At 43.4% G+C, this 14,305-nt stretch overlaps 1 protein-coding gene and 1 long non-coding RNA gene across 9 annotated transcripts in view; one reads left to right on the top strand and one right to left on the bottom strand.

The window, feature by feature from the left end:
- LOC118396070 (CUGBP Elav-like family member 2) overlaps positions 1-13,540 on the bottom strand; it is a 57,358-nt gene extending 43,818 nt beyond the window's left edge. For 2 of the 8 annotated variants that reach the window (XM_052466492.1, XM_052466497.1), the window contains exon 1: positions 13,293-13,539. In XM_052466492.1, the coding sequence (XP_052322452.1) occupies positions 13,293-13,414 (122 nt within the window). In that variant the 5' untranslated portion in view covers positions 13,415-13,539. Of the gene's footprint in view, positions 1-5,189; positions 5,428-5,675; positions 6,001-13,292 lie in introns of those variants that run through there. The other 6 variants (XM_052466496.1, XM_052466493.1, XM_052466494.1 and 3 more) reach the window with 6 other exon arrangements.
- On the top strand, positions 2,549-7,659 carry LOC118396010 (uncharacterized). The gene is made up of 3 exons (XR_004828111.2): positions 2,549-4,793; positions 6,280-6,459; positions 6,561-7,659. It is a non-coding gene; the product is annotated as an uncharacterized LOC118396010 (long non-coding RNA).
- Positions 13,541-14,305: the final 765 nt, after the last annotated feature.

Raw genomic sequence — 14,305 nt, 5'->3', positions numbered from 1 at the left:
ATCATGATATCCTTGTTAACTCTAAATGACACAACGACAAGGTTTGCAGTTAACAAAGTTCACCATACCCACAAAGTTTACTATACCCACTATACCATATGAACACCCTCAAAAGGTCGCCATTACACTCAAGGCCAGGTCCATCAACCAACAGACTTCATGCGCACTCGACTGACTGATAACCCCGTAATAACAGAAATATTGGGATACTTAAAACATGAACTTAACAAGCAGGGCCGAAAAAAAACTGTTCCCGAATCTCCTCCCGCTGCTGCTGGCTTTCGCAGAATCTGCCAGTAATACACCAGGGGTCCGCAACCCTTTCCATTGAAGTGCCAATTTGTGTCACCGTTTTTACCAATCTGCATGCCAGTTATGAGCTTCATCCAAATTAAAATGATACTTTTAGATTTGTAACTTCTTTTGCCATCACCAAACATGTAAAGAATTGCCTACATAAAGCCAACAAATAACACTACAACTGGAAAAAAACTGGATTTAAAAACATAAATCACATTGGCTACTCATGGCTCGTCTGCAAGGAACTTGAAACATTGTATCAACAATCAACTTCATCCAGCCAGAAGCTTGCAACATTATATATATTGTTTCCCCCTTGGCCTATTTTGGGAAGTTTCCGCTGAATCAGCACATTACTTTTTTTTCTCCTTCAGGCTGAGTGGTTACCGAAAAGGAGACGGCTGGAATGATTTTTTCCAAATAGGCTACATTGAGGTTGTATTTTCAATGGTCGTAAAAACAGACCTGGTTTACTTGCCATTTCAGGTGAAGAAAACATTAAGTTTGAGAAGCTACACAGCTCATGAGTGGTCAAGACAATCAGAAATACTATCAGATCCCCAAATGGGCACATTTATAAGCCAACATTTGCATGCAGGCCAGGTAGCCTAGGCCCACTTTATGTATAGTCAGGCCAACATCCTTACTCTACATTGACAGGAATGCTCCAAACACAATAAATTGGCAACTCGTAAATAGAACAAGTGTAGCCTAGGTTGTGCGCTCTGCAAACAAAGTGTCCACTAAGACAACAAAAACTGTAAAAAAAAAGACTACAAATATGAATGCATTAACAGATATTACAGTAAACAAATTGTAGATTCAAAATTATGGGAATTAACAGTAAATGTACTACCGATTGATGCTGTTGTGCCATCCACAATGGATTAGGCCACTGAGACAGGTGTCAAGCAAGACGCGTTAAAAACACTGGCCCAACAAAAATCGGTAGAATCGACTAAATAGAGTCAGCCCTACATCAAATGAAATTTGAATTGTCACATACACATTTAGCAGATGTTATTACAGTGCAGCGAAAAACTTGCATTTCTAGCTCCAACAGTGCAGTAATACCTAGCAATAGACAAATCTAAAGTAAAGGAATTAAGAAATACAAATATTAGGGCCTTCTGACACCGCCTTGGTATAGACGTCCTGGATAGCAGGGAGCTTGGCGATGGACTGGGCCTCTGTAGCGCCTTGCGGTCAAATGCCAAGCAGTTGCCATTCCAAGCAGTGAAGCAGTCAATCAAGTTGCTCTCAAAATGGTGCAGCTATAAAAAAAAATGTGAAGATCTGAGGGCCCTTGTCAAATCTTTTCTGCCTCTGGGAGGAGAAAGAGGCATTATCATATCCTCTTTCCGACGGTCTTGGTGTCAGGATCATAATAGAATCATAGTGATGTGGACAAGAGCCTCGACCCAATTCACCACAGCCCCGTTGATGTGAATGGGGGCATGCTCGGCCCTGCATTTCCTGTAGTCCCCGATCAGCTAATTTTTGACTTGCTGAAGTTGAGGGAGAGGTTGTCCAGGCACCACACTGCCAGGTATCTGATTCCCTCCCAATAAGCAGTCTCATCATCGCAGGTGATCAGGCCTACCAACGCTGTGTCGTCAGAAAACGTAAAGTTGGGTGTCGGCCGCAGCAACAGTCGTGAGTGACCAGGGAGCACTGGAGGTGGACTAACCACGTAACCTTGAGGGGCCCCCCGTGTTGAGGTTCAGCATGGCAGACGTGTTGTTGACTTCCCTCACCACCAAGGGGCAGCACGTCAGGAAGTCCAGGATCCAGTTGCAGCATTGTCACATAGGTGGTCCTCTTGTCCGGGTGAGAGATACGCAATAGTCATATAGACAGGTTCCTTTAGCGTTTTTGGTATGATATAGAATGGAGCTGCAATGAATAGCTGCAGTTTTACGGGTTTCTGGCCAATTCTGCAATTTTTGTGTGTTTATATGTGCCGTAGTTAGTGCAATGTGTAATGTTTCCACCATCTTTTCCTATGACTAAAAAAAGGCTTCTGAACATCAGAACAGCGACCACTAACCTGGATATGGATGAGGAGTCCACTTCAACGTTTAGGCGGCGCAGGACATACTGCTCACCCCAGACAAGGCCCCAATTCCAGAGACTCTGAAGAGTCCGCTTAACTTCTTGCGCTGAGCCATGCCGGATCCGGTAGCGTAATCATAGCCTCAAGCTCAATACCATAACGCAACGTTAACTATTCATGAAAATCGCAAATTAAATGAAATTAATATGCTAAATCTCAAGCTTAGCCTTTTGTTAACAATACTGTCATCTCAGATTTTCAAAAATATGCTTCTCAAGCATAGCAAACTAGCATTTGTGTAACAGTACTGATAACTAGCGTAGCATTTAGCATTAGCATCAGCAGGAAACATTTTCACAAAAACCAGCAAAAACATTCAAATAAATCTTTCACATTTGAAGAACTTCGGATGTTTCAAATGAGGAGACTCAGTTAGATAGCAATGTTCAGTTTTTCCTGAAAGATTTTTTGTGCAGGAGAAATCGGTCCGTTTGGTGGCGTCACGTTTGGCTACCAAAAAAATATGAAAATTCAGTTATCCAAATGCCAAACTTTTTTCCAAATTAACTCCATAATATCGACTGAAACATGGCAAACGTTGTTTAGAACCAATCCTCAAGGTGTTTTTCACATATCTCTTCAATGATGCACACTTCCAGGAACGATACTTCGCTGTCTGTATCGCATGGTAATAGTTTTGCCGCTGAGAGTTACGCACCAACGTGGACAAAGGACACCGGACGGGACCCTGGCAAATGTAGTCTCTTTATGGCCAATCTTCCAATGATATGCCTACAAATACGTCACAATGCTGCAGACATCTTGGAGGAACGGCAGAGCGCATAAGCTCATTCACAGCATATTCACAGCCGTATAAGGAGCGAATGGGAAACAGAGCCTCAAAAACCCTGCTCATTTCCTGGTTGAAGTTGCATCTTGGTTTCGCCTGTAAGATCAGTTCCGGGGCACCCAAAGATAATATCTTTGCAGCTTTGAAAACGTCAGAGTGTTTTCTTTCCAAAGCTGGCAATTATATGCATAGTCGAGCATCTTTTAGTGACCAAATATTGCGCTTAAAACGGGCACGTTTTTTTAATCCAATAATGAAATAGCACCCCCCTAGCTTCAACTGGTTAAGAGGCCAACGTGCGGGCACCCTGACGAAACTACTACTATTGTATCAACGGGACCCGGAGAAATAGAATATCCCATGTTCCTCGGAGTCGCGGCTGAACAAGGACAATATACATCTAGCTGTTTCTTATACATCTTCAAGACCGTATGACAGCGTCAAGAAAGGGGGCAGGGGTGTGTCTTTGTTAACAACTGGTGCTCGATCTCTAATATTAAAGGGAGGCTCAATGTTCTACTCGCCTGAGATCAATACCTCATGACAAGCTGTAGACCATACTATTAACCAAGAGAGTTTATGTATACTTTTCTTAGCAGTCTATTTAAAAATCAGTCAGAGTCCACAACAATGGGATCACAGCACCATCAAATGTAGCTTAGCCCAGATAACACACTGTGTTCCAAATGCAAATTCCTTATAATAGTGCACTACTTTTGGACCAGGAACCATAGGGTAAAAAAAGTAGTACACTATATAGGGAAAATGGCACCATTTGGGATGCTTCCCATATCAGATTCGCTGCCAAAGGATCACACTTAAGCCCAGATATCCACCATCTATCTCACTGTCCTTTATCAGAAGCTCAATCAAATCACAGAACACAGATGAGTTGGGTTGAGATTGCATCACCTGTGTGTGGGTCCAAAACCAAAAGATGAGATTCCTTTCATTTCTATTGTCCCAGACCACTGCTCTGCTAGGCTTTAGACCCACAATCATGCAAGTGCCAGATAACCATGATGACCTTTTACCTCGCCCTTGTTTTAAGTCACCTTTTTTCCTCTGTCTGTCTGTGTATTTCAAATGCATGTAGTTACTACAGCATACTTGCTGTATGATGCCGACCTAGTGAGTGATTGGCGGGGATGACAGTAAAATCCATCATACAACAATAGATATGTGCTGGTCAGGTTAGAGGTCGAAAGAGTTCCCATGGGGATTATGACAAACCTATTTGTAGTAGATACAAAAACAAAAATGGATTCTCTCTCTCTCTCTCGCTTAATGCTTCCAGTGTGTTCTCGTCTAGCAGGAAATCACATGCTATTTGTCATTCACCATGTTTTACTGCAAATCCATTTATCGGCCCAATAATAAATATCGGGCTACGGGGGCTGCTGTAAACATGTTTAAGTATGTAGCTAGCTATGTAGCTAAATAGGTTGTGTTTCATGAACGTTACAGGGCCAAGCCCATTTCTAGAGCTAGCTAGGGGAGGGGGATTTCAGAGTGTACTCTCCCTCAGCAACGCACAGCCTTGAGCTCTGTACCCTTTATATGGCTGAGAGTTGAAATCCAGTCGTGGTAAGCCGAATTAGCCTCCCGGGCATTTCTAAAACAACATATATGTGTGCCGTTTAGCTTCCTTTACTAACTATCTATTTAGGCGGTCACAAGATGTCCATTAAAATTGCTCAATAAATGTACCACGTGTGTTCCGCAAGACACCCTACACGAACCTCCATTACGGGAAATCGATTGCTAACGGGGAACTACGGTCGCTACAAAAGAAACGTAGTTAGTTGCCTGCCCCTCGTGAAACATCCGAGTATAAAATGCATTTACTGTCTCGTGAAAAAGAAAAGCACAACGTTACATTACAGCGAATTATGCAATACATCGACTTGATATCAACATCGTTGCAATAGGGTGTATAATTTCATGTTTTTTTTTTAATAGCCATTTTCTATCATGGCCTACCTGTTACTGAACAGAAGACTCCGTTGCTGCCTTTCTCTGTTCCTCTATTCGTTCAAGCAAGCGGCATGAAGAGAAGAATAAAAAAAAAATCAAAAGGGCGGCTGCCGCGTGTGCTGCTTTTTCTCGCGCTCTCACGGTAACGACACCGAAACACACAAGCAAATATTTCAAACGGACTGTGTTAGAAACACTTTAGAATGACGACTACCTAGTCCGACAATGCCTGGAACATGTTAACTCCGGAAGCACATGTCACTTCACTAGCATTTCCTTAGCCAAGAAGTAAACATTTTTTTTCCAGCTAGCTCGCTAGCTAGTTAGCCATTTCGCTTGCTATGTTACTCAGACATGTCGGTGAATTGTCTCGTAAAATTATCAGTGCGTTGAATGCAACTTTGTGGAGGTTATTTTATTATACGCAATTAATGCAACAACAAAACAATATTTTAGATATCGGTTATTAGAATCTAATAAACAGTTACTTACGTTGTATCTTCCGAGCTCATCATCAACCGGCTTTCTACCATCCTATCCGGATGAAAATCCAGACCACTGTATGTCGAAGTCATTTTCACGAGCTACAACCAGAACCCACCACGCTGTAGTCAACAATGAAAGCGAGTGAAATCGCCTCGAGATTCAACTCCTGCGCGACCACAAGACGCAGCGGGACAGGTGCTGGAGGGGGGGTTATATTCTAGTCTTCTACTCAGAGCAGCAGCATGCGAATACTAATCATCAGTCGTTTGACATTCGTATTCTGCTATCCCCAGCTAATTTCTCCTCCAATCCCCGGTTGAAATAAACTACAGGCGCGCAACTGGGCGGATTGGATTATGTTGAACCGCGGGGCCCCGTTCTGTGGCCCATGACGTGAACGGGGAAAAGCGGCGATGGAGGAGCGCCATTTCAAATCGAACAATATCAGAAACATACATTTCTTTACCGTAAAATATGATAGAATTTTCTAACTAGTTTTCATTGAGAATCCAGACAAACCGTTTTTATTAAAAGTAATCACTTTTGCATGTGAACACACATAATCCTACACATTACTCCACATGCTTATTTACTTCACTTTTGTTTTAAGGGACTTTGAAATGGGCACCTGGCTCTCACGCCAGGGAGGCAGCCCAGTTCCAATACGAATGCAATCCATTTTCACCCGGTGCAAAACACGTCTACCCGGACCAGGTTAATCGAATCCCCTCACTGTCAAAGCGACTGCAGGGATAGCTAGAGAGGCGTGGCTACTTCCATTCCATGTCAAGTATGTAAAAAATACCGTAGGCTCGTCCAGTCATCTTGGTTTACACTTTCACAGAATCCGCAATGTGTTTGACTATTTTTTTGTCCGTCTATTTAAATTAGGCTACACAAGTGTCTTCACTCACACCAACCAACCATGGCTCTCAATCTGACCTGAATAATGTGTTTGGGAAATATGGCATGTGTTGATGCAAGGATATGAAGACCCCCACATTCCCTGGCTGGACTAGTACAGACCCAAGACAGATGATAGCAGAAAGCAATTTACATTTTGTAACAGAGGTAAAATATTATCAGAGAAAGGAAAAGTATACAGCAACCCAAACCACTTCCTTATACCTTGACTACAGACACAATACCATTTGTGAGAGAGGTTAGAGAGGCTTAGATAGGCTATATGGCAAACCCATTCCCTGAGGAGTCCTTAGCCCAAGCACTTCACTATTACCAATCAAGTAGCTATAGGAAATTCTCATTCTATAATCCTCTCGCCATAATTCTAATGAATTGCTCCAGATTTTAGGTTGAGCCACTCGACTCCAAGTCCAGTCCTTTCCTATTAGTATCTGGGCCAGTATTCAGAGTAGAAGTGCTGATCTAGGATCAGGTCCCTCCCTGTCTAAATAATCATATTCATTATGATATGAAAGGCAAAACTGATCAGCACTGCACTTCTACTCTGAGACTCTTTGTGAGTATAGGCCTGGAAGAAAACCAAGTGATTAAGATCATTAAAATAAAAAAATCCCAGGCCTCCTGAGTCTTTGGCTACATCCCAAATGGCACCCTATTCCCTACAAAGTAGGGGCCCTGGTCAAAGTAGTGCACTACATAGGGAATAGGGTCTATGGGCCTTGGTCAAAAGTAGTGCACTACATAGGGAATACGGTGCCATTTAGGATGTACACTTTGCTTCTATAGAGGTCACAGTTCATGTTACCCTTTTGTGATTTTGCTGGTGTTTTCCTGGGGGGGAGGAGCCTGTCTTTCTTTGTTGAACTGGACTTGCCAGGCGAGGTCTTCCTATATGAAACCCACTCCGAGGGGGGCTGAAACCACGGTTGTCAAGTACTGGTTGTACAAGAGCAGAACAGAGCAGAGTAGGGGTGTATTCATTAGGCACCCAACGGAAGAAAAGGTACTGAATCACAGAGGGATGGAGGGGCTACCTGAACTTACCTAATAAAAAACACTCATTTTGGTTTGCTGTTGCAATTTTTTTTGGTATGTTGTGGCCTAATGAATACAACCCGGAGCAGAGAGAGTTTGGTAGCTTCATCAACTGAACAGTTCATTATAGCGTTCGCAGCAGCTTCTCATTCACATCCCCCTAAAATAATATTGGGAATATCTGATAAGGAATATCCCATTTATGAAACCCCAGTTAATTCTGTATCCATAACAATTTTCAAGGCAGACTACACTGCAGTTTGTGTTTATGTTAAGCAAAGTTTAAAAGAGCTTTGCTATGCATCGCATACATACATTTGAAGTCTAAAGTTTACATACACCTTAGCCAAATACATTTAAACTCAGTTTTTCACAATTCCTGACATTTAATCATAGTTCAAATTCCCTGTCTTAGGTCAGTTAGGATCACCACTTTATTTTAAGAATGTGAAATGTCAAAATAATAGTAGAGATAATTATTTATTTCAGCTTTCATTTCTTCCAACACATTCCCAGTGGGTCAGAAGTTTACATATACTCAATTAGTATTTGGTAGCATTGCCTTAAAATTGTTTAACTTCGGTCAAACGTTTCAGGTAGCCTTCCACAAGCTTACCCTAGTAAAACTGACTATCCTACCGATCCTCGACTTCGGCGATGTCATCTACAAAATGGCTTCCAACACTCTACTCAGCAAACTGGATGCAGTCTATCACAGTGCCATCCGTTTTGTCACTAAAGCACCTTATACCACCCACCACTGCGACTTGTATGCTCTAGTCGGCTGGCCCTCACTACATATTCGTCGCCAGACCCACTGGCTCCAGGTCATTTACAAGTCCATGCTAGGTAAAGCTCCGCCTTATCTCAGTTCACTGGTCACGATGGCAACACCCATCCGTAGCACGCGCTCCAGCAGGTGTATCTCACTGATCATCCCTAAAGCCAACACCTCATTTGGCCGCCTTTCGTTCCAGTACTCTGCTGCCTGTGACTGATTGCAAAAAATCGCTGAAGTTGGAGACTTTTATCTCCCTCACCAACTTCAAACATCAGCTATCCGAGCAGCTAACCGATCGCTGCAGCTGTACATAGTCTATAGGTAAATAGCTCACCCTTTTTCACCTACCTCATTCCCATACTGTTTTTATACTGTTTTTATTTATTTACTTTTCTGCTCTTTTGCACACCAATATCTCTACCTGTACATGCCCATCTGATCATTTATCACTCCAGTGTTAATCTGCAAAATTGTATTATTCGCCTACCTCCTCATGCCTTTTGCACACATTGTATATAGACTGCCCATTTTTTCTACTGTGTTATTGACTTGCTAATTGTTTACTCCATGTGTAACTCTGTGTTGTCTGTTCACACTGCTATGCTTTATCTTGGCCAGGTCGCAGTTGCAAATGAGAACTTGTTCTCAACTAGCCTACCTGGTTAAATAAAGGTGAAATAAAAAAAAAAGCTTCCCACACTAAGTTGGGTGAATTTTGGCCCATTCCTCCTGACAGAGCTGGTAACTTAGTCAGGTTTGTAGGCCTCCTTGCTCTCACATGGTTTTTCAGTTCTGCCCACAAATCTTCTATGGGGTTGAGGTCAGGACTTTATGATGGCCATTCCTTACAATACCATGCCATCTATTTTGTGAAGTGTACCAGTATGTCCTGCAGCAAAGCACCCCCACAACATGATGTTGCCACCCCCGTGCTTCACGGTTGGGATGGTGTTCTTCAGCTTACAAGCATCTCCCTTTTTCCTCCAAACATAACGATGGTCATTATGGCCAAACAGTTCTATTTTTGTTTCATCAGACCAGAGGACATTTCTCCAAAAAGTACGAACTTTGTCCCCAAGTGCAGTTGCAAACCGTAGTCTGGCTTTTTTATGGTGGTTTTGGAGCAGTGGCTTCTTCCTTCCTGAGCGGCCTTTCAGGTTATGTCGATATTGGACTCGTTTTACTGTGGATGTAGATCATTTTGTACCTGTTTCCTCCAGCATCTTCACAAGGTCATTTGGTGTTGTTCTGGGATTGATTTGCACTTTTCGCACCGAAGTACGTTAATCTCTAAGAGATAGAACGCGTCTCCTTTCTGAGCGGTATGACGGCTGCGTGGTCCCATGGTGTTTATACTTGCGTACTATTGCTTGTACAGATGAACGTGGTACTTTAAGGTGTTTGTAATTTTCTCCCAAGGATGAACCAGACTTGTGGAGGTCTACAATTTTTTTCTGAGGACTTGGCTGATTTCTTTTGATTTCCATGATGTCAAGCAAAGAGGCACTGAGTTTGAAGGTAGGCCTTGAAATACATCCACAGCTGCACCTCCAATTGACTGAAAGCCATAACCAGCCTTTCAAAGCATTTTATGGCTAAAATATGAGTGCTATAGCGCGATAGTCATTTAGGCAGGTTACCTTGGCGTTCTTGGGCACAAGGACTATGGTGGTCTGCTTGAAACATGTTGGTATTACAGACTGGGTCAGGGAGAAGTTGAAAATGTCAGTGAAGACACTTACCAGCTGGTCAGCGCATGTCCTGGTAATCCATCTTGCCCTGCGGCCTTGGGAATGTTTACATTGTTGCCCAGAACAGCTGGTACTCTTATGAATGGTTCAGTGTTGCTTGCCTCGAAGCGTGCATAGAAGGAATTTAGCTCGTCTGGTAGGCTCGCTTCATTGGGCAGCTCGCGGCTGGGTTTCCCTTCATAATCTGTGATAGTTTGCAAGCCCTACCACATCCGCAGAGCGTCAGAGCCGGGGGTAGTACGATTCAATCTTAGTCCTGTATTGACGTTTTGACTGTTGGTTGGCTCATCGGAGGTCATAGCGGGATTTCTTATAAGCATCCGGATTAGTGTCCCTTTCCTTGAAAGTGGCAGGTCTAGCCTTTAGCGCAGCCTTTAGTTGCCTGTAAACCATGCCTTCTGTTTGGGATATGTACATATGGTCACTGTGGGGACAACATCATCAATGTACTTATTAATGATGCCGGTGACTGATGTGGTAAACTCCTCAATGTTATCTGATGAATCTCTGAATATATTCCAGTCTGTGCTAGCAAAACAGTCCTGTAGCTTAGCATCCACTTCATTGGACCACTTCCGTATTGAACGTGATTTAAAGGTGATCTTGATTTTTTTCACCTCTAATTGACATGCTGGTAAAAAATTAGGTAAAATGGATTTTAGTTTCCCTGCAATAAAATCACTTGCCACTTGGAGCGCCGCCTCTGGATGTGCATTTTCTTGTTTGCTTGTGGCCCTTTACAACTTGTTGAGTGCGGTCTTAGTGTCACCATCGGTTTAAGGTGGTAAATAGACAGCTGTGAAAAATATAGATAACTCTCTTGGTAAATACTATCGTTTGCAGCTTATCATAAGGTATTCTAACTCAGGTTAGCAAAACCTCGAAACTTCCTTAAAGGGATACTTTGGGATTTTGGTAATGAGGTCATTTATCTACTTCCCCAGAGTCAGATGAACTCATGGATACCATTTTATGTCTCTGTGTCCAGTATGAAGGAAGTTAGAGGTAGCTTCGCAAGCCAATGCTAAGTAGCGTTAGCGCAATGACTGGAAGTCTATGGGTATCTATATGCAGAAACCCATAGACTTCCGGTCATCGAGCTAACACTAGTTAGCATTGGCTCGTATAACTAGCTCTAAATTCCTTCATACTGGACACCGATAATTGTGACTAATAATATTAGATCTCCAAAAATCTCATTCAGAAAAGAGAATTACATTTCAACAGTAGTCTCGTGGAATCTGACGAGTTAGTCTGAATATTGCAACGGTTAAGAGAGTTGAGCCAGTAACCAAAAGGTCACTGCTTCAAATCCCTGAACCGACTAGGTACGAAAAATCTGTCAATGTGCCCTTGAGCAAGGCACTGAAACTCTAATTGCTCCTGTAAATCGTCCTGGATAAGAGCGTCTGCTAAATGACTAAAATGTACTAAATATAGTCAAGTCTGACATGGGAAATCTGCTGGGTAGCCTACAGTAGGCTAAATTGTGGGCATAAAGGGAACATATTGTGCAGAGATATTAAAATAAATACTGTTTTAGTGTTGCAACGGAATTATGTTGCCGCCTCTCTCAGTGCTAGCCTCCCATGTGTAATCCATCAGATGATTACTATGATAATCCTATTGTAATCCCTACACGTACCATGCCATCCTTGTTTACATCTTTTATATTGTATCCCTCTGTAATGTGGGACGAGCTGGACTATTCCTAGCCCCTAAAAAATCAATTCATCCAGCATTTGATTTGCACCTCTTCTAAACCAATGGTGAAGCGTGTCAAGTGAAAATAGGCCAACTGCACAGAGCGACCCAAATGGGTTATGTCACGTCTGTTTGTATATGTCGCCATAAACGTACTGCCTGCCTGCCTGACTGACTGCCTGCCTGCCTGACTGCCTGCCTGCCTGACTGCCTGCCTGCCTGCCTGACTGCCTGCCTTCCTGCCTGACTGCCTGCCTGCCTGCCTTCCTGCCTGCCTGCCTGCCTGACTGCCTTCCTGCCTGCCTGCCTGACTGCCTGCCTGCCTGACTGCCTGCCTGCCTGACTGCCTGCCTGCCTGCCTGCCTGACTGCCTGCCTGACTGCCTTCCTGACTGCCTGCCCGCCTGCCTGACTGCCTGCCTGCCTGCATGACTGACATACTTTGTCTTAGCTCTGAAAGCATTTGCAGAATGGCAAACAACTGAAGCTGGCGCTCTCAAAATGGAGAAGGAGAGGATATGAGGATGACTCAATGTTGTAATCTAATCTGAAAATAAATGCACAGCGTCGTAACCTGGCTGTAACGTTGGTTAACACAAACCTTATCAGAGTAGTTTGAGTTTAGGTTTGTGGTACTGGCTTATGCAAATTCCTTATTGGCTAATGTAAATTGTCCCGTGCCTTGCAGAAGATAGCTCAGAGCTTATGCTGATTTTGACTAGAGGCGTTAGAGACTGGATGGATGGAACTTGTTCTCAGAAACTATGCCCTGTACTTTCCAGTGGTCATTTTCAAGAGGTAGAATTCTGTTTGCGTCACCGACAGCCTGACAGACAGAGACCCATTTCTTCAGTTTTTAACTGTGAATGAGAGTCGCACCTTCGACCCATTTCTTTTTCTTCTATTTATTTTCATTTCTGGGTGACCGTTGACCTTCAGAAGGGACGTCCTTTAATTTAGATGCTGTTAATACATTGGTATTGAATAAACAATTCTTTGTTTTTTAAATCAGATAATGTTTTTTTTTTTTTTACACAATTGATTTGATAACTTCAATCAATATGACTAATAGGTGCGTCCTGCTCAGGTCTGTCTGTTTCTTAAAGATGACGGAGGGAGGGTGGATTTTCGGGCAGGGGGGGGGAGATTTTCTCCCAGATCACAAGTTGTCCCTTTTTCTTTCAGTGAAAAACATACACATCGTAAATCTACCCTAACCCACCATGGAATGGGAATGAATACTGCAAACAACAAATCCATCCTATAACAATAGCCATTATCCACCACCACAGGAACAAAGAAGCATTACAATCACTGACTATAGCTCCAACCACAACCACAACTACAACAAAAGCCAGCCAGTTTAGATCGGATTCCTTCTGAATGAACTAGGGGCCAACCCAACATCCAACCAACCCGACGGACGTACCTCAGAGATCCTAGGTCCTCATTCCTGACGGGGACACCAGTGGAGGAGGCAGAGGGGGGACAGCGCATGCTGTTAACATACAAGCTCTGCACCAGGGCTAGATCCGACGAGTGTTCCAACATCGCACGGTGCTCTTCCAGAAAAATCCAACTTATTGTGAGTGTTTAAATGGCCACTTCTCTTCTTCTCACTCTTTCTCCCTCTCTCCGGGTAGCCTATTTCTCTCTCTCTCTCTCTCTCGGTGTCTCTCTCTCTCTCTCTCTCTGTCTCTCTCTCTGTCTCTCTCTCTCTCTCTGTGTGTGTGTCTCTCTCTCTCTCTCTCTCTGTCTCTCTCTCTGTCTCTCTCTCTCTCTCTCTCTCTCTCTCTCTCTCTCTCTCTGTCTCTCTCTCTCTCTGTCTCTCTCTCTCTCTCTCTGTGTGTGTGTCTCTCTCTCTCTCTCTCTGTGTCTCTCTCTCTCTCTGTCTCTCCCCCACCCCCTCTATTTCTCTCCTCCTCTGGTTTAGTGCAGTAGAGCATCCCCTTCGCTGACAGGCGTAGCTGAAATAATCCTTTTTGACAGCTCATCGTGGGCTAATGCATTGTGCCGCCCGCGGCAGCCTGGTACGCAGGCTGCGGCCACAGTAGCACTCGTCCACTAATTGACACCCGTATTAGGAAGAGTCCAGGAAATTGGACAGGGTTGTTTTGTTCCTACTGTCACACTGGGCACACTGAGATACATGGGGCAAAGAAGGGGAAACTTTTGAATAATTTGGCCATGGATCCTTGGATCTGTTTTTCACTCAGGTCCTGGGGTTCAGGTTGTTGTGACACAATCCCTGTTTCATGTTTTGCATGTATATTGAATGATGCCCGGATACAGGAGAAATACAGTATAAATGTAGTTCAAACCCAGGTCAAATGTAGGTCAAACCCAAGTGTTGTTGTGATGAAGCACATACATGGAGCTAGGCCCCAGGTGCAGGTGGTTCCAACAGGGGAATCAATACAAAAATAATAGCACCACACTCTT

Source organism: Oncorhynchus keta, chromosome 17 (genome assembly GCF_023373465.1).
Source record: "Oncorhynchus keta strain PuntledgeMale-10-30-2019 chromosome 17, Oket_V2, whole genome shotgun sequence".
Lineage (NCBI taxonomy): Eukaryota > Metazoa > Chordata > Actinopteri > Salmoniformes > Salmonidae > Oncorhynchus > Oncorhynchus keta.
This window is presented reverse-complemented; position numbering and strand designations above follow the sequence as displayed.